Source organism: Prionailurus viverrinus, chromosome A2, assembly GCF_022837055.1.
Source record: "Prionailurus viverrinus isolate Anna chromosome A2, UM_Priviv_1.0, whole genome shotgun sequence".
In the NCBI taxonomy this organism is placed as follows: domain Eukaryota; kingdom Metazoa; phylum Chordata; class Mammalia; order Carnivora; family Felidae; genus Prionailurus; species Prionailurus viverrinus.
The window spans coordinates 15,670,126-15,694,416 of NC_062562.1; the positions used below are offsets into that span (position 1 = coordinate 15,670,126).

At 60.4% G+C, this 24,291-nt stretch overlaps 1 protein-coding gene across 6 annotated transcripts; it reads right to left on the reverse strand.

The window, feature by feature from the left end:
* Positions 1-120: 120 nt before the first annotated feature.
* Positions 121-24,225, reverse strand: MYL3 (myosin light chain 3). Of its 6 annotated transcripts, none has more exons than XM_047849234.1 (8): positions 8,484-8,541; positions 6,897-7,033; positions 4,621-4,648; positions 4,339-4,488; positions 3,374-3,547; positions 2,210-2,287; positions 2,045-2,087; positions 121-428 (listed from the first exon to the last, which is right to left on the reverse strand). In XM_047849234.1, the coding sequence occupies exons 2-7, from the start codon at positions 7,026-7,028 to the stop codon at positions 2,059-2,061; spliced, it is 591 nt and encodes a 196-aa protein (XP_047705190.1). In that variant the 5' UTR covers positions 7,029-7,033; positions 8,484-8,541; the 3' UTR covers positions 121-428; positions 2,045-2,058. The 6 variants fall into 6 exon arrangements, with proteins under 6 accessions (XP_047705190.1, XP_047705189.1, XP_047705192.1 ...); XM_047849233.1 differs by lacking the exon at positions 121-428 and adding an exon at positions 1,641-1,860; XM_047849236.1 differs by lacking the exons at positions 121-428; positions 8,484-8,541 and adding an exon at positions 24,151-24,225 and having other exon boundaries at positions 1,691-2,087.
* Positions 24,226-24,291: the final 66 nt, after the last annotated feature.

Consider the following 24,291-nt stretch of genomic DNA (forward strand, 5'->3'; position numbering starts at 1 on the left):
GAGTCAGACGCTCAACCGACTGAGCCACCCAGGCGCCCCAAGTCTTGCCCATCGCTGAGGCAGGTTATTAATTATTTTGCTGTTGAGTCGTAGAGATCCTTTATATATTCTGGGTATTATCTCCTCTTTTTTTAAGTCGTTGTCCGACTATTACCTTCTCCGATCATCACCGGCCTCATTATTTAACATGTCAACCCCCTCCTAGCTCTTACACATGTGCACACACGTGCACACACACACACACACACGCACACACCGCAAAGCCTCTTCCCCACTTTGGGTCCCTCCTCAGCCTTTATCACGTGTTGACACACTTTATGATCGGTGGCTTTGCGAGCTCCACGGGGCAGAGGCTTTGACACTTTCTCCACAACGGTGTTCCCGGGGCCTAGGCGAGAGCCTGGCAAACAGTCGGTGCTCAATAAACTCTGAGAAAATGGAAGGAAGATGAGTGAGGCTCCTGCACACTCACCCCCTCATACATACTGTCTCACACGCGCTGCGGGCGCACTCCCCACACGCGCTTACACTGACAACCCCAGCGCACTTGCAGACAGGACCCCCACCACACCACACCCTCACGCAGCGACTCACACAGCCACAGGCTCACCTCACGTGCTGACGCACTCACATGCACAGGAGGCCATGCAAATGCACCCTGATGGAGCTGCCCTGACCTCCTGGGTCCTCCTGGCCTGCGGGCTGTTTCCTACCCTGTGTGGCCCACTCCTCACTCTGAGCCCCTGATCTCCCCCACACCCCCGGTCTCTAGGGCCCCCAGCCTCTCTGCAGGGCATTGCTTTTCCTCCCGATCAAAACCATGTGGATCACCTCCTCCAGGAAGTCTCCCCTCACACTCCCCACTGAACTCCAAGGGGAGGGGAGGAGCCCTGGCCCCAAGCAGGGTGTGGGCAACGGGACGGGGTTTGTAGGCCGTGTATGTACCTCCCCCTGTCATTTCAGGGACTGTACACTTATCTGCTGCTGAGAAGCCCAGGGCTGGGGAACCCACCAGGGAGCCCGGATACTGCCCCAGTAAGGCCTCTTCCTCTGGCCTACAGCCACAACACAGGCAGAGTGCCTCAGTTTCCCCATCTGAGTCAGGCAGGGGTCTAAGGCCCCTTCCATTCTGATAGCCTGGAAACAAAGTCAGCTCCTGCCCTGCCATCCATTCCCAATGTGACTCAGTGTGACTGCTCTGGGCCTCAGTTTCCCCACCTGCGACATGGGCGGCCCTGGGCCCATGCCCCGTGACTCCCCGATTACAGGTGGTGGGAGGAGACAGTGCAGACACCCCAGTGGCATCCCTGTGTTGGGGGCTACAGCACAGCTCCCACCTCCAGAGGGGAGAGGGGGAGGAGGAGAGAGCAAGAGCAAGGGGTGGGGGGCACCCGGGCCTCTTCCAGCTCAGCCCCACTCCTACCGGTGTCCCTGGACGCAGGCGCAGAGGATTTGGGCACACCGGACAGGATAGTTTGAAGGGGAGGAAGGAGGCAGGATCTCAGCATGACTGCCCTCATTTTGTCCAGGGCTAACCATGTGGGGCTCACACATATTACAGAAGTCAACCAAAGGGCCACAGCGGGGAAAGAAGGAAGGAGGGAGAGAGGGAAGGAAGAAAGGAATGAATGAGGAAGAAAGGAAGGACAGAAGCCGTTTATTCATGAAGCCCCTGGGGTGAAGACAGAGAGGCACAGCTCATAGAGGGAGATGACAGGCACACGGAGATCTGCAGGGCGGTGCGGAGGGAGCTGGTGTAGGAGCCTCGATGCCCTCCCTTGCTCCCCACAACTCCAGGCCACTGGTGTCAGCGCTGAGAGTGGGGGATGAGCGGTCCCCAGCATGGCCTCCCTGGGCTCCCTGAGAGCAAAGGCGGTCACTGGTTACAGAGGACAGGGCGGAGCGAGGCAGCAGGATGCCAACTGAGAACTGGAGTTGGTGGGGATGGGGAGGTGGCGATAAGGGATCCGGATGACAGCGCGTGAGGCCATCTCTGCTCTCAGCAGAGGCCGCAGCTGGTTTGGAAAGAAGTGGGGGGTCTCACCTGCGATGGGAGGCTCAGCTGGCCATGATGTGCTTCACGAATGCTGGAAGGAAGGGGAGAGAGAGTGAGTGGCAGGGCTCAAGCACTGGGTAGCCAAGGGCGGGAGCCTAGGGTCCCAGTCCCCACCCCCGACCCCCCACCGGCTCCTGGCCTGCTGAGCAGCACCTTCGTAGTTGATGCAGCCATTGGAGTCTTCCTGCCCCGCCATCAATTTCTCCACCTCATCTTCCGTCAGCCTCTCACCTGGCGGGGCGGGAGGCTGAGTCAGCACCCCCGGAAGGTGCGAAGGGTGCGGGGACCCCCTGAGCCCCTCTGGGTGGTGGGTCTGCCTCCCTAGTGCTCCCACACCTCACTTTGGCACGGCCATCCCGGCTCACAAGGCCTCGGCCATCACCCCCATTTCTGAGTCCAGGGGAATCAGTGACAAGTCAAAAACGGTGGAACCTGGGGTGCAGGCCTGGTGCCCCCTCCAAGCCTGGGCTCTGTCCTTAAAAAGCCAGCTTGGCGTTCAAGTCACCAGCACGCACTGTCCTCTTTTTTCGACGGGCTGCTGGGGGTCCTCCCATCACGAGGAGGCCAGCCCCACCATGTCCCCAGAAGCAGTTCTCCAGGGCGGCCTCTTGAGGCTCGAGGAAGGGCCCGTGGGGTGAAGCTGAGGGCCTTGAGGGGTGATGGTGGAGGAGACCAAGAGACAACATCTCTGTTCTCCAGACAAGTCTGCCACGCTCCTGCCTCTGGGTTTTGTGTGCTGTGTGGGTTCCCTCACTGTGGTGGGGGGCGACCTCCTACCCCCAGCCACACACACAACCCAGAGACCAGCACAGGGCTAAACACGCAGTAGGAGTTCAGTCAACGTTTGGTACGGGGAAAAGCTGCTTTGAGCAGACATAGTAGGTGCTCAATAAACATTTGCTGTACAAAAAAGCTTCTTTGAGAAGGGGGTGCCCCTGCCAGCCAGATGATGGGGGTCTGGATGTCCAAGAGGCAGGCGCCTAACCTACTGGGCCACTTAGTTGCCGTGTCCCTGGAATGTGACCTCAAGACAACGAACACCGGGACTGAGTTGATCCTGCTAGATATGCCATACTGCCCTACCCTGTCCCCAGAGCTGTCCTCAGTCCCCTGGGGTTCTGTGAGCTGCACCAACACATTCTCTTCCTCCCTACCTAAGTCTCTAAATTCCCCACATTGCTGTCACCTGCCATAGAGGCCTCTTGACTGTCACTCTCTCCATTTCAGACATGAGACACAGGCTCGCCTGGTGACGAGTGGTTTCTCCCAGGATGCCCCGCGAGGGAGGAGTAGGGGTGAGGAGGACGCGGCCCTCACCTAGAGTGGCCAGCACGTGGCGGAGCTCGGCACCCATGACAGTGCCATTGCCCTCTTTGTCGAAGACCCGCAGCCCCTCCACAAAGTCCTCATAGGTGCCTGTGTCCTTGTTCTTGGCAATGTGCTGGAGCATGGGCAGGAAGGTGTCAAAGTCCATCATCTTGGTGTTAAGCTCTGTGGAGAGATGGTCCTTGGTCCCACGCTCTGAGGGGCGGGATGGGCACACCCTTCCGCTGTCCCTTATGGTGAAGGGCTGTGGCCCTCACACAGTCCTAAAGCACTCTCTACACCCGTTAGCCATTCACAAAGCACTTCACCATCACGAGGCACTTCACAGTCAACGGAGAAATGCACTGTTTACATAATCCTTTGCTGTCCACAAGGATGGTTGGCTGCAGTGCTCTGTCTAGCGCCTCTGCTCTCCTTTGGGGAAACCCTCCTAGATAGTGTCATTTTCTAATAGACCCCACCCTCCCCACAACCTGTGATTGGCCAGCAGATTGGCCAGGGGCCAATCAGAGACCTTCCCTGGGACTTTTGAACCTGGGGAGAGGGCTTAAGTCTCACTCTTCCTGGTGGCAAAGTAGGCAAACCTCTCTGGCAAAAACGGTGAGGGAATCTGGGGCCCGGAGCCTCAGAGAGACGTGGAGGAGACAAGGAAGGGCCACTGAGCAGAGGGTGGCCAAGGCTGGGTGCCCCCCCACCCCCGGCCGCCCTCACACCAGCCGCTGCAGCTCATTTGCACTGTCAGTTTCCTATCTGGCGAATCAGCGTGGGGCCAGATGGCCCAGCAAACTCACTGCTTGTTGCCCCGTCGGCATCGCCTGAGACCAGCTCAGTGTCCTCATCCAGACAATGGGAAGATGTCAGGAGAGCGCAGAGCAGGGAGGGTCCCACGTTGTCCCACCACAGATGGCGCCCCCCCTAGCGGCCTCCCCCGGGGCCTGGCACTCACGCATACCAACCTTCTTGCTTCGGTCTCCCCAGGACGCGGAGCACCTCGGCCTGCGTAGGGTTCTGGCCCAGCGCCCGCAGGACATCCCCGCACTGCCCGTATGTGATCTTCATCTCACACTTGGGTGTGCGGTCGAACAGCATGAAGGCTTCCTTGAACTCTGCCAGGAGAGGGCGTGAACCGGGGACACGCCCAGGGTCAGCCTACCCCACTCAGGCCGCGCTGGCAGGACTCTCAGGCTGGGGACCCTGGGCCCCACCCTGCCGCCCTCGGGCTCAAGACCCTCACTCACCTTCAATCTGCTCCGGTGTAAACTCGATCTGAAAGGAGACCCCAAAGATTCTGAGTGCCTGGCTCAGAGGATGGGACCAGGCCTCCTCCCAGGCACTTCCAGGGGCACAACCCAGGCCTCAGCCTCTTGGCTACCCGACTTGTCCCCGTTCCAGCACCCACAACCTCCTGCATCGACCCTGGCACCTTCCTGCCTCCTTCCCCCTCCTGACCTGTTAGAACGAGGGCCTTCAGTCTGCATGTGCTCAGACCCTGATGGCGGTGGGGGGAGGGGGCGGGGGGCCGCATCTGGGGAAGAGGTGAGAAGGCTGGCCTGGTGCCCTGAGTCCCCAGCTCAGCCTAGGCCTTACCTGTCACCCCTGGTCCTGGACAGAGGTGTCCGAAGCCACAAGATTTGATCAGACTGGCTTTGCCCCCACCCCCGGCAGGCCTGGGGGCCCAACGGGCAGGACCATCCACAGGAGAGAGACGGGAGGCCTCATCTCCTTGTGGAGGGTGACAGGAGGGGGAAGGGGGAAGGTACAGGCCAGATCGTTTCTGTCAGCATGAGAGCATATCCACAGGAATGCACGCGTGTGTGTGAGAGAGATGCACGTGTGTGTATTCACACACGTGTGTGCATCTGCAAGTGTTTACATGCACCTGTCCCGCACAGGGCCCTCAAGGCTAGGCACTGTCACTCACATGGCCCCGCTCTACAATGGGGTCTTACCCACCCCTTCCATAAGCCGGAGGCCACCCCCACCGAAGCAGAGCATGGGGCCAGGGGGGTGTGGGTGAGTGTTTGCTGAGGCCACATCAGAGCCACCTGAGGTCAGGAGGCCTCCTGGGACCTGGTTTCCCCCTCCTCACCCGATACCAGGTCTATTTTTATCACGGCAGTCACTCGCCCCAAGGTCAAGGTCGCAGGAGGGAAAGGAGCTTGGGGGAGGGGGCGTGACTGGCACCTCTTCCACTGCTGCTCCCTGGGAGCCCCACCGACCTCCACCTCCACGGCACACATCAGCGCAGAGGAACCCTGCCACCTTGTCGTGCTTGTCCCCACCCAGTGCTGGGAAGAACAAGTTGTTGCTCCCCGCCCCCTGCGAGCTCTCTCAGCACCAGGAAGCCTGCTGACATTAGGCTGCCTGGCCTCCTGGCAAAGCCTCCTGCCGTTCACTGGCCAGCCTGAGGGGCTCCCTACACCCTCCTCTCGGAGGGGAGTCTGTGCCCACCGCAGATCCGGGGAGACTGGACAACACCACCTTGGGCCTGGAGTGGTCGGACCTCAGCAGGGGGCCTGTGGGACACGAGTTTGGACACAGGGGGTGGCTGGGGCTCAGGGAGCCAACTCCAAAGAGCGCTTTCTGTGAACAGTTCCTGGTAGCCTGCAAGGAAGGTTTATTACCCCATTTCACATCTGGGGAAACCGAGCCCCAGAGCAGTGAACAGGAGGGAACAATGTTGGGATTTGAACCCGGGTCTTGAGGGACAAGGTAGGCGCCCCGGGAAGGGCTCACAAACGGGAGACGGTTCTGTGCAGTTGGGCCACAGGTCTGGCTGGACAGGCAGGAGCTGTGTAGGGCTGGGGGAGCTCCACAGGGCAGGGTGGCAGTGACCGGTGGCCAGCCACGAACAGGGGACAGGCAGGACACGGGGGATGTGCCACTATGCAAATACCACAGGTGGGAGTCATGGCTCTCCCTCCAAGTTTAGACTCTGAGAAAGAATCTCTGGTTCCACTGGTCACGGCTCCAAGACCAATTTCCTACATGATCTACTCAGCCTGTGCCTCAGCTTCCCTACCTAAAAGCTGAGGCTTGACTAAGTCTGGGGCTCGGCCACTCTGGTAGGGGTGAGTGTGACCCAGCCCGGGCAGGGGCCTCACCTCCTCATCCTCTCCCCCCAGGCCACCCTGGGGGACTTGGCGTGGACGTGAGACCCCGCTGCTAGACAAGGAAGATCCCTACTTGGCCACAGGGTTGGGTCCAGGCAGCTCCGGGATTCCCCAAGGATGTGAGGTCCAGGGACAAGGGCAAGAGACAGTTTCCAGAGCCACCAAAAGACTTGCTCTTCGGCGGCACTGGGGGAGTCCTGCCTGATGTCTGACAACCATCCCTCCTGCTGCAGCCCTCCGGATGCTTGAAAGCCCCCAGGGCCTGTCTGACCTCTGCGTGGAGGCTTCCAGGGTCCACTCAGCGCTCACTTTCTAGAGTCTGGCCTGCCACTGAGTAGGTCCACTCTGGGATCCACTGACTTGCCCCGTCCTTCCTGCTGAAACCCAGCTCCCACACCCACCTTGATTTTGGAGGCATCAAACTCCACTTCCTTGGGGCGCTCGGGCTCGGGTGCAGGTGCGGGCGCTGGCGCGGGAGCCGCCTTGGCTGCTTTGGCATCGTCCTTCTTGGGGTCTGGCTTTTTGGGGGCCATGGGAGCTGTAAGCACAGAGACGGATGTGGAGAGATGGCAAGCAGAGAGCAGGGTAGGTGAGGCTCCCAGGCCTGGCCTTTATCCTGTCCGGACACCTCCTGACCCCAGTCCCCCCCACCCCCACAGTGCACAATAGGGACAGGGCCATAAAAGGACATTGGCTAAGCTCAGGGGCTATTTCGGGGCCTGGGGAGGGCATTGTTCGGGCTCAGGAATGGGTGGGGAAGAGGGAGGGCCCTCCCTTCCTCCCAATCACCTGTTGGGGAGAGGGAGGGGGAGGAGAGGACCGAAGCCACTGCTCAACACACACCACTCACCCTCAAATGCACACGCACCCATAGGCACAGCAACCCTGATGCCCCTCGGCAAGTCAATACACTGAACAGGACCCGAAGGCTGGACCGGAGCGTGTTGTGTCGGGAGCAGAAGGGCTGTGATCACCTAAGGGCGCCTCTTGAGTTAAATTTCCCATCTGTGCACCAAATTCCCGTGTGTGTGGGTGTGTGTGTGTGTGTGTGTGCACGTACGCGCGCACATGTGGCTGTTTGTGTGTGTATGTCTGTCTACGGTGGGAGGCGTGTATCTGTGTGTGTTGTCCAGGTGTCTTCATGTTTGGCGGGGGAGGTCCTCGTGTGCGCCTCTGTGTCTCGTGGGGAACGGCCCGTGCCCATCTCCGTGTTGGCTCTGCGGGTCTGTCGGGGTGTTTATACGTACGCACATGTCTGTGTGTATCTCTGTGAGCGTGTCTGTGAGTGTCACTTCCGTGTGTTTGTGTCTGGGTGTTTATAAGTATCTGTGTGTGTCTGCTCAAGGCTCGCAGGCAGCTGCGGCCCCAGGCGGGGCGGGGGGCGGGCCTCCGGGAAGGCCCCAAGTGGCAACGGAATGTGCTGCTCCCTCGAGCACAGTTCAGCAGCCCAGCGGCCCCCACTGCCTCCTTCCTTGGCACCCGGCTGGCCCCTCGCCAGCTCCTGTTTCACCTCACTTCCCATCGCCTCTCCCCCCACCGCCCTCTGCCTGTGGACCACTTTATGCATGCCTCTGAGGGACCTCAGGGAGCCAAGCGAGATTTGCAACCCCCCCCCCCCGGCCCCGGCACCCACCCCATGCCCAGGTCTCATCAGAGGGCAGTGACAGAGGGCAGCCTGGCCAGGCCACCACTTGGGAAAGCGGGGGGGTGGGAAGGCTGAGCTGGCATGAGGCCCCTCCCGGCCCAGAACTGTGAGAGTGGGGACATCTTGTGAGCACATTGGGCTCCCTCCCTCTGTGCCGGGGGTGGGAAGGAGGTGCTCCTTGTTATTTTTAAGTGCCCGGAGCCTTTGATAGAAACTTCAGAGGCAATGCCTCACCCATCCAGACCCCAGGGGGGATTCCTGGGTGTGGAGAGGGGCTGGGGCTGGAGCCTGGGGGGGGAGGAGATTCACAGGGGCCTCCCCCTGGGGTCCCCCCACCGTCTACCTGCTGAGCCCAGGTCGCTCTGATCCTGTCACTTGTCCTCACCAAGAGGGGTAGAGCAGTGGGACAGACGGGGCCGGGTCCCCCCCCCCCAAGCTGGAACACAGGAAATGCCTCCCCTCATCTGGAGGACAGAACACCCCACATCTGGAAATCTGACAACATCCGGTGCTGGGGGGGGGGGGGGGCAAGTTTTTCACTTTCCTTCCAGATGTTTGGCAAAAGTATTGAGAAAAAAAGGGGTGGGGGGAGGGTCCACAGAGACAAGCCAGAAATACCACAAGAGAAGACAGCCAGAGGAGGACACACAGAGAGAGAGGCTCTTGGGCGGCCCCACTGCCCAGGCCCGATGGCCCTCAAGACAACTGACTCTGGATGTCCCACGGGGACTCCAGCCACCCACAGGCACAACCAGTGAGACACTACCCAGTCCCCTTTCACTCATGATGGGTGAAACCAAGACCCAAGGCAGAGGACACACTCAGGGTCACCCAGACTTCTGATCTCATTCCTTTCGTCCACACATAACTGCCATCTCTCAGAAACCACTTGACACCAGCTTGAACAGGGGTAGGTGAGTGACATAGGGCTCCTGACCGGCAGCTGTCAGGTCCGTGCTACGGGGTGGGACAGGCTGATGCAGCCAGCCGGAGCCACACTGCACCACGTCCTCTGCTTGGGAGAACGTCGGGGGGGAGGGGGGCCTCTGTCCCCTTCCTTCATGCACAGGGCAGGTGCGGTCCTGCAGTGGGGACATTGTGCACAGAGCCACCTTCCACTGCCTCCCGAAGGCTTAGACGGAGGCAGGGGCCAGGTCTTTGACTGCTGAGCTCTGGTTCCTGGGAGCCACAGCATCCCCAGGGCTCACCCTGCGGGACCTCTCTCAACCTCAAGCTAATCCCCAGCCCCCAGCAGGGGCTCTGCAGGGATCAGCCTCCTCCATTGCCAGCAGGACAGGCTGTTGAGGCCAGAAGCAAAGCAGGGGGTGGGATGGTGGGCAGGCAGGTGAGCAGTAAGGAGGGCCACTCTAAGGTTTGTCTCTCCAATCTCTCTCCCAGGTCCCAGCCTGAGCTCTGTGTCCCTTAGGAAGGACAGCCTGCAGGCAAGATCCTGGCAGGGCCTGTGGGGTCTGGAGAGCCTGGCTCTTACCCCTCCGGTGCCCCCAGCCCCGGTGTCTGAGTGGTGACCGGTCTGATGCAGACTCACAGGTACTACAGTCCAGAGCCTTCTGGGGGCAACTACCTTGCCCCCCTCTCTCTCCAGCCAAGGGGAATGCTGGGGAAGATATGGGCCCTAACTTCTGAGGGGCCCATGGATAGAGGCAGAAGACCTCTGGCCACACTGGCCTCCTTCTCGGTTATTTCCAGCCAGCATACCTTTTGCATAGGCTGTTTCCTCCCCTCGTCTGGGACCCTGGCCATGGCTTGCTCCTTGTCATCCCCTGATCTCAGTGATATGTCACCTCCTCTGCGAAGCCTTCTCAGACTACCCTGGACCTGCTCCTTCTGCCTTGTCTCTCACTCAGACTCCCCATCGCGGTGCACCCTAAAACGAGCCTGTTTCTTTGTTGTTTTGTCTCTTATGTGGATTCCCACCCTCCCCCCCATCCCATGAGGGTCAGCTGGCACGGAGGAAATTTTGTTCTTTCACATCTGTATATTCCCAGAGTCTACGACAGAGCCTGGTACACAGTAGGCACTCAATAAATGTCGGATGAGCAGATGTCCCAAAACATCTCAGTTTTACCCATTTCTCACACGGGGACTGGGACCTATTGCTAAACTCCACCCATGGGGTGGTGTCAGGGGAGATTGAGGAGGGGGGATTGGCTGGAAGACTGGTAGGAGCCTGGGTCGCTGCAAGGGGCACCTCAGGACAGGAGTACAGTCAGCAGCTGCAGCCACCTCAGCCCAGGCCTGCGCCGTCTGCCACTCCCACCCACTGGCTGGGATTCCTGTCACTAGTCTGAAGAAACACTGTGACCCCGTTCTATAGGCAGTGACTTGACCATGAAGACCAGCCAGCAGGGGGCGTAAAAGGGATAGAAACCAGCCAACCCCCAGGACCCAGGATCCCGAACCAGAACCCAGAATCCAGAACTGGAACCTGGAACCCCAAGCCCCGACTCCGGTTTCAAATCTCAGGATCTGAACCCCAAAACTAGAACCTGGAACCCAGAGCCCAGCACCTGACCCCACTCCGGAGACCTAGACTTTAAAACCCGGCATGCCAAACCCAGACCCTCAATCCAGACTCCAGACCCAAGACCCCAGGCCAAGGAGCAGGACTCTCAACCCAGAGTCCAGACCCAGGACTCAAGACCCAGGACCCAGGACTGTCAACCCAGACCCAGGACCCAGGACCCAGGACCCAGGACCCAGGACCCAGGACCCAGGACAGGGGCTTGCTGGCTCCCCAGAGTGGCACTGCCGACATCTCTGTGTAGACAAGGGCGGAGAAGGGGGGAGGGTAAACGCTTGGCAAACAGCAGGGGTGAGTGCTTGGCAGACCTTCCTGTAATGTTCAGAGGGGCATGAGGAATGTCCCTCATCCTGTCAGAGCCAATTCGGGGAGCTCAGAATATGGTGGCCACGTGGAGAGGGTGGTGGAGGGTGACGGGAGGGAGGGATGGACAAGGCCTGGCTGTCCTTTGGGCTCAGGAGCCAGAGACAGGGAAGGAGGGTCGGGCTCTTGTCCCCCTGGCCGCAGGCTCCACAGGCCGTCCTGGCCCGCCCCAGCCCGCCCCTCCTGGCCTGAGGCCTCTGGGCTGGGACGCAGGCCCACACTTCCCGGAGGAGTCGAGAACGCGGCCTGGGCCAGACCCAGAGCCTTAGAAGTAGGTCAAATGTTGCTGTGCAGCAGGTCCTGGGGACCCCGTCCAGGCGTGGGCAAGCCCACAGGCAGCAGCTCACCCACCAGGGCACCCGTGTGTATCCACATAGACGTGAACCCACCACCACGTGTTGGGTGCCCATAAGCACAGACCCCACGCAGGGCCCCCGGTCCCTGCTCAGCTGCACAGATGGGGGCACTGAGGCCCCCCCCAGAGGGGCAGCAGCTGCCCAGCAACTCTGGCCAGAGGTGGCACGAGGCAGACACGAGGACCAGGAGGACAGGAATTTCTGCACCATTCCACGGCCCTGGAGCCTTGGGTGAAACTCTGACTCCAAAGAGGACTTCCCAGCAGGGCTGCTATGCCACCAACAGGATGTGGCCTGCTTCCCGGAGCATAGCCCCAGGCCTTGAAAGACGGGAAGGAGTGGCCAAGGGGGAAGCAGGAGACTCTGTACGCTCTTGTGACCCAGGCTGGTCCTGGCTTCTCTGGGCCTCAGTTTCCCCATCTGTACAATGGCCATGGTGGGGCGAGGTGACAGTCACTGCCCCAGAGTCCCAGTCCATCCTCACCACCCCCACACCACACACAGACAACTCTGTCCTCGGCAGGCCAAACACAACCCTCAGGCCCCTCCCTCTGCCCACTGTGCTGACGGGGACCAGATGCTCCAACCTTGTGGTTCTGGGGTGGGGGTGGCAGGACCCAGCGGGCTGGCAGGCAAGCCCTGGGTTTGGCCCAGGGACCTATAATCAGCTCCTGCCCCTCTGATCCCTGCCCAGGACTGACGCTTGGGGCTGTGGTGTCCTGGCCGGCTGTGGCCACGGCCGCTATATTTGGGAGCCCAATTGAGCATGAGGGAGGGGTGGGCAGGCAGGAGCCTCCAGGGACCAGCGCCTCGTGGGAGGACAGACTGGGGGACTGTTGGCCAGGCTTGGTCCGTTACAGAAGGAGGGCAGAGCCCTGACTTTAGGGGCCCGGTGTGAGGGGCGTGCTCTGCTCTCAGAGGCCTGGCCTGGGGGGCATCGGTCTTGCCCTCCGCAACTGGTCCGAGGAGGTAGATTGGAAACGGGTCCGAGAATACCGAACCCCTTATTTAGTCCAAAGAGTCAGACTGCAAGTTGGGGCCGGGCATCCTGAGTGTGTGGGAAAGGGGTAGGGGCTGACAAGGGTGAATGGGAGTGGGAAGGCTCTCCGGGGGTGAGTTTGGGGCTAGAGGGGTCCCAGATGGAAGGGACGGGAAGAGGGGTACCCCTGAGCCGAGCCAAGGAATGGAGAAAGCAAGGCCCGAGGCAGGGGTCCGAAGGAACGGGGCCAGGTGCCGCCCAGTCCCTCGCCAGCATGGCCTGCGGCCTCCCTGAACTGCCCTGGACATTCCCGCCGCTGGGCCAAACCCTGTACCCTCCCACCAGCAGTTTCCCAAAGAGCAAATATTTATTGTCCTTGGAAGAAAAAAAAAGAGTCCCCTTTTAGGATCGGGGTCTGGGAACTGGTACTGAGGCTTGCAGGGGCTCGGCGGCGGCCCCAGATGACCAGAGGCCCCACCTAGACAGGCTGAGGGTGGAAGGAACCCGGCCTCGGAGGACAGGGGTCGTGGCTGCCCCGGGCTGCGGGGTGGGGGCTTTGCCCAGGCCCATTTCCCCAAGGCTTCCCCAGAACAGGTCTGAGGGTGGACAGACACTGTCACCGTGGCAGGAGGTGTGGACGCGTGCGTGCAGATGTGTGCCATCTCGTGTGCTCACGCGTGTCGCGAGAGGCCGTGACCACACGCGTGTATGAGTGTGTCTGGGGGCGTCCCTCTGTGAGCCTGTTCATCTGCTGGCACGGGGCAGGGTGGGGGCATGTGGACACAACCTCTGTTGAATGGCCAATTCAGTCAAAAATGAGAGTAAATTTAGCAGGGGGAAAAAAAAAACCCGTCAGTCAGACGAGGAGTCTGAATTGGGCGGTTGTTTGACTGGATGGACCGACTGTCTCAGGCAAACAGTCCCTGCTGGCTGGGAGGGGGAACAGGCCCCCCCCCGACTCCGTGCCCATGCAGGCATGGGGGGAAACTGGAGGTGGGGACCCCCACTGACCGCAGCAGAGACGTGACACGGGGACTGAGACAGAGATGGGGACGGATTCAGAGACAGGGCAGGGAGGGTTGTGAGGCAAGCCAGAGACAAAGAGAGAACCCAGGGTGGGAGCAGCTTCCCAGGGCCACCAGACGAGGTGCGCGCGCACCGGGCCCTCAGCTGGGAGCCGGGATACGGCAGGTTCGGCCTCACCCGCGAGCAGCCCAGAGTGGACAGGAAAGGGGCCCCAGACCAGGGTGCGGGAAGAGAGCGCGGCCACGGGCGGCCGTGACAGCGGGGGTGGTGGCGGGAATGTAGGCAGCGCAGGGTTCAGCGATGGCGGTGGCGGAGGTGACGGCAGGAGGGTGACTAGGGGGTGACGGTGGTGATGGCAGAAGAGGCAATGGTGACCGGGAGGGCCTCCCTCCCCATCCCCTTGCACACGCCACCTAGTTGTGGTGGCCCCACCAGACCCACACACTCCACCCAGCACCAGCTGTGTCCTTATGCCTCCAGTGGCCACACAAACACCCTCTGTGGCCCAGGGTGTGGAACTGCATAAAAATGGCCCAAGCCCCCAGCCAGGAATAGTTAGGGTCAATTCTGGTACCTGCCTCTGCAGATATTTATATATCCGCCCCACCTACCCTGTCTAAAACATAACTCACTCACACACACACACACACACACACACACTCAGAAATACCATAGTCAGGCTAACCTGCTCTTGCTGTGAGTCCCTGTCTGTCTGGAAATACTCACTGGGCCCTAGACACTTCCCACACCACCTGGTCCTTTTCCACCAACGCCAGGGCCAACAGGAATCACACGGAAGGGTGTATGTGCGCACACGCACACACGTCCCGTCCACGGGGGCTTGCACCAAGAGCAACCACGCTCCCATGCGCACACCTGTAAACATAAATCCTCACACAATATAGATGCGTTTGCACAAATGTTTATACACATGTGTACATGCCTGTCGCACGCATATGCACACACACTCGTGTGCCTCCGCATACACGCACACCTAGCACATCACACCTCTGAGCTCACTGGAACAGAAAGAGTTCTGGGTGGGAATTAGGAGCAGCGAGAAGGAGGAGAGATCAGGGAAATCGGGGAACCACAGCAGGCCTGCCTGATGAGGTCTGGGAGATCATGTGAGCACACATGAGTGTGAGTGTGTGTGTGTGTGTGTGTGTGTGTGTGTGTGCGTCCAGGTGTTTGGGACCTTTTCACTGCCTCCTCCCTGGCCCCCACCCCCACCCTTGTTCACAGAGGGAAAATAGAGGCCAGGGCACAGCAGCTGGGCCTGGGGAGGTCAGCGCCCCCAGGTTTGGGGCTCTCAGGCCTTAGCATCTGTGTTATTCTTGGCAAACCCAGGCCAGATAAGCACGGGGGTCAGAGCTCGGCTCTCGTGGGAAAGGACTCTCTGGAAGTCTCCCGACCCGTTCCTTTCCCAGAACCTGGACCCCAGAGCAGGCAGGGGTGAGGGCAAAGGGAAAGAGCAATGGCCGAGGGACAGGCAAGTCCTCATCAGGCTGGCCTTGAGGGCCAGGGTGGGAGAACACAGCAGGTTCAGACACTCACAGATGCCCAGGAACGTGGAGTGACCCCCTCAAACCAGCCCAGGGATGCCCAGGTGCACAGCCGGAGCACAAGGAGAGGGGCAATGAATGCCAGGCACCCAGCTCTCTGCAGAGGCGGGACTTGAGCCCCTCTGCTCCAGGGGGCTTCATGAGGTTTGGAGCCAGGGCTAATGGAAAAGCTATTTTGGGGAGATGGTTGGGATGTTAGGGGACACGAAAGCATCATGCCCCATCCAAAGCAGATGATGAGGTGCTGGTCCTGGGATTAGTTATCTGCTCCTGGTGTCATCACTGACTCCTGGAGCCTCTTCCCTCCAGAGACCTCTGGGTACACACTGGCAGGATGGGGCGGGGTCTTGGGTCAGCTCAAAAGGCAAGCAGTGTCCCCAGCATAGTCAGATCGGGGCATGCTCGGCCCGAGTCTCCTCCGTTCCCCACTTGCACCAACTTCTGCCCACCCCCCCACCCCCGCACAGGTCTCAGTCCCTAGCAGAAGGCTGAGGCTTCTCTGCTGGAGCTTAGAGCTCAGAGCCGAGTCATCGAGGGAACAATCAGCTGGAATTCTGCACAACTATAGGGCTCGTCCAAGGCTGCAGATAAGCGAGAGGCACTGGGGGCTTCCTGCGCCCCCTGCCCTCAGAGAGCCTTGCCTGATGGCAAACCCCGCCCCTCTGAAGAGGGGTTCTGCCTTCAGGAGTTCTGGTCAGAGGGGATAAGCGGGCCGCTCCCACAGCCCACCCCCATCAGCACGCTCTCTCCCCGGCCTGGCCTCTACTGGCTGCAGCAGTCTGGGGTCAACAACCACGAAGAGACTCATTGATTGCGGCTGCCAAGAGCACTCGCCACCTCCGGCCCCCGCTTGCCTGACCTTGGGGTCCAGAGAGAGGGCATGCCAGTCTCCCCACCCCCATCACCCCACTGAGGACAGCAGCCACAGGGACAGCCGGGTTGGCCTGCACTGGAGGACTGGGGCGGCCCCTCCCTGCAGTCCCCCAGCCTCCCAGGTTTCAGTCTCCCCTTTGGGTTTTGGGCTCCAGTCACCTTCAGCTTGATGCTTGGGCTGCTCCCTGATTTGCTAAGAACTCTCCATTGGACGGGTTCAGTTTCATACGGCTCCCTGGAGGAGAACTTTCCAACACTGCATGACAGGGACTTGTCCAGGGGCCAGAGGAGGACCCCTCTGAGATCCTGGGATTCCCTTCCTCCCCGTGGGGAAACTGAGGATCAGGAAGGGAAGGCCTTCCCCGTAGCAGATGAGAGATGAGAGGGGACAAGAAGGAGCACAGTGTTCAAAGTCTAAAGCTCCAGCCACTAAACCCCGTCCTGCAGAGATACAGGACAAGATGATGGTTTTTTCTACCACGGAGGACGCAGCAGGACAGAGATGACCCAGTCCCTGCCCTCATGGGCTCACTGTCTCTTAGGATATGGCAAGAATCAGGAGAGTGAGGTCCCATTCTCCTGGGGAGTGGGGGGGCAGGGGCAGATCCAGGAAGACCTCGGAGAAAAAGGGACATTAGAAGAGCATAGGAGAGCCTCCCAGCCGAGAAGGGAGGGCAAGTCAGACTGGAAGAAGCAGGGGCCAAGGTGAGAGCTCACTGAGGGTTCAGGCAACGGGAACCCCAGTCCAGGGGGGCTAACAGGGAAGTAGCTCCTGGAAGCAAAGCAAAGCCTCCACATCTGGGGGCCCAGCCGAACACACAGTAAGCTCTCAAGTGTTGGGGACTGAGTGATCTGATCCAGGAGGCCACAGGAAGGCATTTGAGCAGAGGAGTGGCCCCATCAGGGCTGAGCTTACAGAACAATTCCTTTCTCTCTCCTCCAACTTCTTTCTTTGCTAGGTCATCACTCCCTTATCCCCCTGGGCCCCTCAATAGCCCCGCGTGGTTATGCTTGAATCAGAACAGCGGTGCGGAGCACTGAGTGGCAGAGGCAGGGCTTCCCTCCACGTGGGGCCCAGCTCAGCTCACTAGGCCAGGAATGGTTCCTGGGGTTTCGAGCGGGGACAGGACATGCTGGATGGCCCAGGGGTCAGCATGCCTGCTCCCTGCCTCTGCATCCCCGATACGGCTCAGGAAGGCGGGAAGGAAAGGGGTGCAGTGGGGGTCCAGGACCTCTGCTTTCCACCTGGGAAGTGAGGCTTGAGCTTTTCGTTCACCCCAGAAGAGGCAGAGGTGTCCCAGAGATAGAGCAGTGGGCCAGAGCAGGCAGGGGCTCCGTATGTGACTTTGAGCAGCCCTCCCTGGGTCCAAGCAGCTGCTGGAGCCCTTCCAGCTCTGGGGAAGTTTCTGATGTGTGCAGTCACTCTCCTGTTATCTCTGGAATCTCCTCCGAGGTGGGGACCCACTGGTCCCCAGTCAGGACCCTTCAGCCTCTCCCACAGCCAGCGGGGTCCTGGGTGTTGGGAAGACCTGGGTACTTGGTCTGAATGAGCTTGATGACCTCTGGCACGCCACTGCCCCTCTCTGGACATCGTTCTCCCACACACGGTTTTATAAACTTCCCCAAGTGCTTCCTCTTTCTGGCCAGTTCAGCCAACGTCCACGGCGCCTCTGGGCCAGGCTCTGTGCCGGGTGCTGGATGGCCGGACAGACACAGTCTGGTCCCAGCCCAAGATGTTCCCAGTGTCATTGCCAGCTCATTGCTTCACCCGGCTAGTGTTCTCCGAGGCAGGAGAGGAAACTGAGGCCCAGAGAGATGGCCCCGCCGTCCTCAAATGGCCCAGCCTGACCAAGGACCACCCACAGAGAGCACCCCTCCAGTCCAAGCAGGGCCCAGTATCAAGACCTAGGGGTCCCCGACCCTAGATCTCCCCACCATAACCCCCAGCCAGGACCCCGTGTCTGAGCTAACCCCCTTCTTTCTGTGTCTTCCTTCCTGGCCCCCTGTCCCTCCAAACCGCAGGGCCCAGCCGGCCTCTGGAACGCGTGCCCAGGACCTCGGTGATATTTTGAGTTTAAGAAAACTTTGCAGTCGGCAGGAGCTCTTAAAAGTTATAAATAGCAGCAGCGGGAGCCCATGCTGGGAGAGGCGGAAACACGTGTCAAACACGCCTGGGAGGGGGGTATTCCGAGGCACAGACACCCCCCCTCTCTAGGGACCCACCAAGCTTCAGGGGATTTTACAACCACTGGAGTGGGAAGTCACACCCCACCCGGAAGGCGTCTGGGAAAGGAGACTCCATTCTAGTCCCGCCTCCCCCACCAGGGTCCCAGAAGTTTGGCCAGGTTGCCCAGGCATGTGAGGACGCTGTTGAAAGGCATCTGGGGTGGGAGGGCTTGCTCCTACCCTGCCCTTTCCATCACCAGGTCCCCACCCAGATGCCCAGCATGGGAACCCTAAGGGCTTAACCCCAGCCAATGATGGCAGGGGTGCGGAGGGGGTGAGAGCTGGTAAGCCTGGAATGAGGAAGGGACTATTCCAAGGTCACACAGCAGCTGGGTGGAATTTAGACCCCCAAGCCACAGTTCTTCCCACCTAACAAATACTGCTGCTGCCTCCCTTCCATTTCAAGGGACCAGGGGACAATATTTGACCCCATCCGACTAAAGCGGAGTTGGAAGCCTGAAGACAGTGTGAGGCATGAGCTATCCCCGTCCTCACCTGGGGGTGGACGGACCCTGGAGCCTCATTCCTTAACGCCCCAACCAATCCTCACGCTTCCACTTCTGATGGAGACCCTCTGTTGAACAGATGAGGACCTGTGTGCTGGAGAGAACAAGGGTCCCCCTCCACCGCTGTAGGATGTGCACCCACGCCCACCCCAAGGCCAGGTGTGGGGTCTCAGGTTTGCCTTGAAGGCCATGGGCTTTGAGGACATGCTCTCAGAAGCCTGGCGTGATGGGACACAGCCTCTAAAGCCCCCTCGATTTTCTCAACTGCTCTGCAACACTCATGGGCAGGAACCATTACTCCAGCGTACAGGTCAGGAAACTGAGGCTTGTCCAAGGCCACCCCCAGGCCTGCCTCACCCACGCCCCACCTGCTGCCCATGGCCCCCAGCAGGTCCGGGGGCGGTAGCCAGTCCTGGCGTCCAGGCGCTCTGAACCTCAGGGAGCCCCAAAGGGTTTATGGGGCTCCTGATGAATGGGCCTGTTGAGCTCAGAGGGGGCCGGGCCCGAGTAAACATGACTGGGTCTGAGCTGCCATTCTCCCTTGCCTCCTTCCCGAGGACCCAGGACCAAAATACAACTTCCTGTCCCCGGAGCTGAGGGCCAGACTCGCCCCTCAGAGCCCTGGACTGGGGCTCACTGGAGGAGCACAGCCAGGCCTGCACAGGCGGCCCCCAAGGGGAGAGAGGTCTTCAGGTTTCCAGATTCATAGATTTCAAGCCCTGAGTGCCTGCACACTTTGTGGAGCCCCTTCAAGCCTTGAACTGGCCTGTGAATGACAGATCAGGAAACCAAGGCAGGAAGGGGACCCACAGGTCAGGGCAGAACAGGCCCCAGCCTCCCACTCCCCTGGCCAGAGAGAGTGGGAACAGCAGGAAGAGCAGAGGGGCGTGCGGGGCTCAGAGGAGGGAGAGGCTCCATGAGTGGAGAGTCAGGCAGCAACAAGCTTGACAGAGGCCAGAGGAAAACTGACCTGCAAAGCTGAAATCTGGTCCCCATTGTGCACCCAGGTATCCCCCTTGGTGCTGCGCTCCTTGGAGCAGCCCAGCACCGGGGGGCAGGAGCCCCATAAACACTAATTTGTCATCGTCTCACTCCAGGCCCCTGGCCATCCTGGTCTACCCCCTCAGCCTCATTTCCCCCACCCGGAGGCCAGGTATGGACAAGCTCTCTACCTCCCTCTCCAGCCTGTGAACTAGAAAGTGCTCTGGAAACTGTAAATTGTGGTGTCCTCCCCAGGAGCCTGGAAGACCTGGGGAAGGGTCTCCCCTGAGGATGGGGCCCCAGGAACGTGCCCCAGCTGCTGGGGTTGGTCTGGGGCCAGCCACCTCACGTGCCAGGCGCTGGGGGCTACTGCTGGAATGTGCTGAGAGGCAGCAGCCACGTGAATCATTACACCTCGTCAGGCTCAGCCTGGGACTTCCAGACACAAACCAGCTCAGGCTGGGCTCAGGCAGAAGGGCAGCCTCCAGCCAGGGTCTCCGGGTGCAGGAGCGAGGCTCCAGGGTCTTGCATGGCCTCTTCCACCCCATCTGTCCACGTCCTCGCTCTCGGTGTCGTGACCCAGCCCTGGTTCCGTCACAGCTCACTCCACAGAACCACACAGGAAGGTCATCCTGTCCACAACCCTGCCTCCGTAACAGCATAAGCAGACCCTGAGCCTGAGTGGTACTGGCTGGTTTCATGCCAAGAACCCACATTCCAGTGGGCAAGGAGTCAGAGACGGAGCGGCTACGGGGCTGCAGGATTAGGACAAGGGCTGGGTGGAATGAGTGTCCCCACGTGTCACCTGCCTGAAGAGCACTGAGCGCCCAGTGCTGAGAGGCGAGGCCTTCTCAGGTCTGTTTTTCTGCCTGTGAGCTAGGTATAAACTACCCGTAGCCTCCATCTGATTCCTTCAGGTGCCAAAGACTTTAACAAAGTCACTCAGAGGGGCTCTGCTCATACCTCACGGTGCCCTGAAATTTCTGACACATGGAAAAGGCCAGGAGAGGCAGACAGGGACACCAGAACAGACGGAAGAAGAGTTAGCCAGAGAGAGGCTCAGAAGGGCAAGGGGAGGACCGCCGTGTCACATCCACACCTGAAGGGCTGGGCTGGCCTGTGTCACACCCGTGGAGGTGGGGGAGGGCCCAGTTCAGGGCACGGAACACAGGTACACTTGGACCTCCCTCTGCTCCCCCACCAGGCGTCTGGGACAAAGTCCTGGGCTGGTGCAGGGCTTGGTAAAAAATAATTAATTTTTCTTTTCAAGCGAAAGCTCTCACTTAAGCCTTTTCCTGTCCCCAGCAGCAACATCCTTGCTTAGGTCTGAAGCAGAGGCAGCTCAGACCTATCCATGGCCTCTCCATGGCCGACCTGAGTCTGCTCTGTGTTTCCAGGCCCTACCCGGAAGACCTTGTGGGCTCCAGGTGAGTGGGGTCCAAGGCAACCCTGGGACCCGAGCACAGCTGGGAGCGGCAAGGCTGTTGTGCCCCATTGCGTTAGCGCATGTGTTTGTGTGCGTGTGTACATGTGTGTGCCTGTGTCGTGCTGTGGGGCAGACAAGGCGTGCCTGCGTGGAGATGTCTGTGGATCTGGCGTTACTGCAGGAGGGGGTCTCTGACAGGAGGCCCCCCCCTCCTCCAGGCGCCCCAGGAGTGCTCCCTGCCTGGGGCAGAGCCTCCCAGCCCCTCTGCCCCCAGCTTCCCTCCCTTCGCCTTCCTGAGAGGTGAGAAAACCAGGCTTCCTGCTGCAAGGGGAGGGGGCCGCCCGAGCAGCTGCCGTGGGAGCCTCCAGTGACTCATCCGGGTGGGGGGTGTTTATGAGCAGGCGAAATGGCTGTAAAAGTGGCACCTCGGTTCACTTATGGCCTGGCCATCCCCACCCCCACCAGCCCCTTGCCTTGAAAAACTTCCAGAGGGGCCTGGAACCAGGGAGAGGTCTGAGGCTTGGTGGAGGCTCAGCCTGGGGTCAGGGTTCAGCTAGGGGTCAGAGGTCAGACTGGGATAAAGACTCCGTGCGTGGGGGATAAAGCTCAGTCCGGGATCAGGGTTGAGATAGGGATTCAAGCTGACTTTGGAGCTAGGATTGGGGGGTGAAGTGTTGAGGGTCTGCAGGCCAGTTTTCCCACAGAGCTCCCAGAATGGGACAAGGGGTTTTCTGAGGGAGTGAGGCCAGGCTGAAGAGCTAAGAGCTGAGCCTCTGTCTTTCCTTCCTGAGTCTGGTGCCCACCGTGGCCCTAGGGTCTGTGTAGCTTGGCCAGAGCCCTACTCACAGCAGCAATGGCAGCAGCAGAATCCAGTTTAGGGTCACTGGGCTGGAGTCCAGTCTCTGCTCCAGTTCTGAGCTCCAGTAACCATCTTGGCTCTTCCCCATCAGAGGCAGGAATCCCTAAAGGCAGCTCCCTACCCCCCCCCCCAACCAGACCTTTTCAAACCACTGAAACTGACCAGAAACTGACCCTGGGGCCCTGGGGCTTGCCTATCAAAAAGGGCAGGCTGGCTCTGTCAGGCAGGCGGGTGCTACCAGTTAATGTGTGACACCCAATCCCCATGGTGGTACTTTAACCAGAGGCCTAGAGGTGACTTAGGGGATCAGCCTCACCCACACTGGTGGAATATCCAGCAAGGGCTTCTGGGGTGAGGCACAGGAGTTATGGCTAGAGGAACGCCCTTAAGGGGCCCACCGCCCGTCAGACCCCTCTCTGCAGCCCTACCCACAGCCCACCCCGGTCCTCCCGAGTACAAATATTGTTTGTTTCCCAATCTCAAGCTTTCTGGTGTCAGATCTAAGGCCTCCCTACATCAGCCCCTAGTTCCTGCAATCCCTCCATGAATGTTCTTTTCCTGTCACAGGGCAGGGGTGGTCAGCCATAGAACCATAAAACATAATAGAATGCTTTAGGAACAGAGACATAACAGTGAGACTATCAAAATATAACCCTGAAGAAGCACAAATGTTCCTTAGGCACCCACTCTGGGCACCTGGGCCTCTCTGTCCCTGTTGCTAAGTAACCCACACACCATAGGGGGCAGCTCCCAAATCACAGCCCCTCCCCCCACGGCCCTCCAGTAATGGAGAAGATGGAGTCACAAGGAGGGAGGGATGTTCTCTACACCAGGCATACCATGATCCTAGCACAGTAAACTACAAAGGCCGAGGGCTGGGGAGTGAGCATGAGAAGGCCAGGAGTCTAGGGGACAGTGCTTGTTGGGGAAAGTCACCTCTGGAGGAAACGGCCTCAAACAGCATAGTCCTTAATCACCAGGACAAGAAATTTGAGGGTAGTGGGATACAGAGGAGGATGTGGCCACAGACTCATATGAAGACAGCTGTGCACACAGTATGGGAGATGGGTGGGTTTGGGCCTGAAGAAGGGTGGACTGACAGAAAGGCTGGTTGCAGCTGGATTCCAGTAGTCTGAGGGTTTAGGCTGGCAGATCCATTCACATGGGGGGAGGGGCCATCCCTGAAATGTTGGGGCGGGGGCGAGGGCCGGTTTGGGGGCTCTGAGGAGCTCAATTTCCACAGGCTGAGTCTGGGAAGCTTACAGACCCCATGGGTCTGGCCACCCACCCTCTGCAGCACGAAAACAGTAAAGTTAAAAGTGCCCTTTGAATCAGCTGGTCAAATCCTCGGTTTACAGATGAGGCAACTGAAGCCCAGACAGCAGGAAGTCGTCCTGCGCAGGATATACACCAGGTGAGTGGGTAAGCAGGGGCTGCCAGTCCACTCAGGTATTTCCCAGGGCAGCTTCCCCCAAGCCATCCCTAAAGCCATTCGCTCCAGGCGTCCCAGGCCCTCCCCAGCACCTCGGCTTCCCTGCCAGATACTGAAAGGTGGCAGGCTTGGGGTCCGAGATGCCTTCCTCTCGGCGCTACAGCGTCCCCTCCCGGGCATGAGCTCGTAACCCCGCCCCCACAGACTCATCCCGCTCTTCCCCCAAGTTGGGGGTCCCCAGTGGACCAGAGCCCGCCTGGAGTGTTTGGAGATGTGAAGGGGTGGGGAGGGACACGGGGCTCCGGAGTGGGGGTCCCGGCCGAGCCCCGGGTCTCGCGGCCTGGAGCCTCCCGGGGTGGAGTCAGGGGCGGAGCTGGAGGGGTGGAGGCCGGGCCGGCGTCTGGAAGGGTCGAGACTCTGAGAGACCCGGACCCGGGGAGAGACCGGGGAGGGTGGGAGAGGGACGTGAGCCCCGAGACGCGGGCAGGGGCGGGGGCGGGTCTAGAGCACAGCGGACCTACCCACTAGGGAGTTCCCGAGGCCGGGGGTCCAGGCGAGGGCGGGGCGGGAGGGCCGTGGCGGCCGAGCCAGGCTCGGGGCTGGCGGCCCGGCAGCCTCCCCAGGGACCCCGGTGCAGCCCGAGCGGGAGTCCCGCGGGCGAACAGACAGCGCCGCGGCCGGGGGCGCGCGGGGTACCTCCCGTGAAGAGGTCCTGCTTCGCGGCTGAGGGTCCCTATTCACGGGCCCGGGCAGGCCGATCAGAAAAAATAACGTCTGTGCCTCCCGGAGAAGAGAATGAAGCGGCGGCAGCGTCGCGGGCTACGTTCCCGGGCCCCGATGTCAGGGCTCCCTTGGCCCCGTCCCCTCCACACTCACATCCCGCCGCTGGCGACCCGGGGCGCGGCCTCTAGAGAGACGTCCCGGGGCAGGGGCAGCGGGCTCGGCTCGGCAGCTCCGCACACCCGTGGCGGAGGCGGCGCGGGGGGGCGGGGGGGCGGGGGCGGGAGAGGCCCAGGG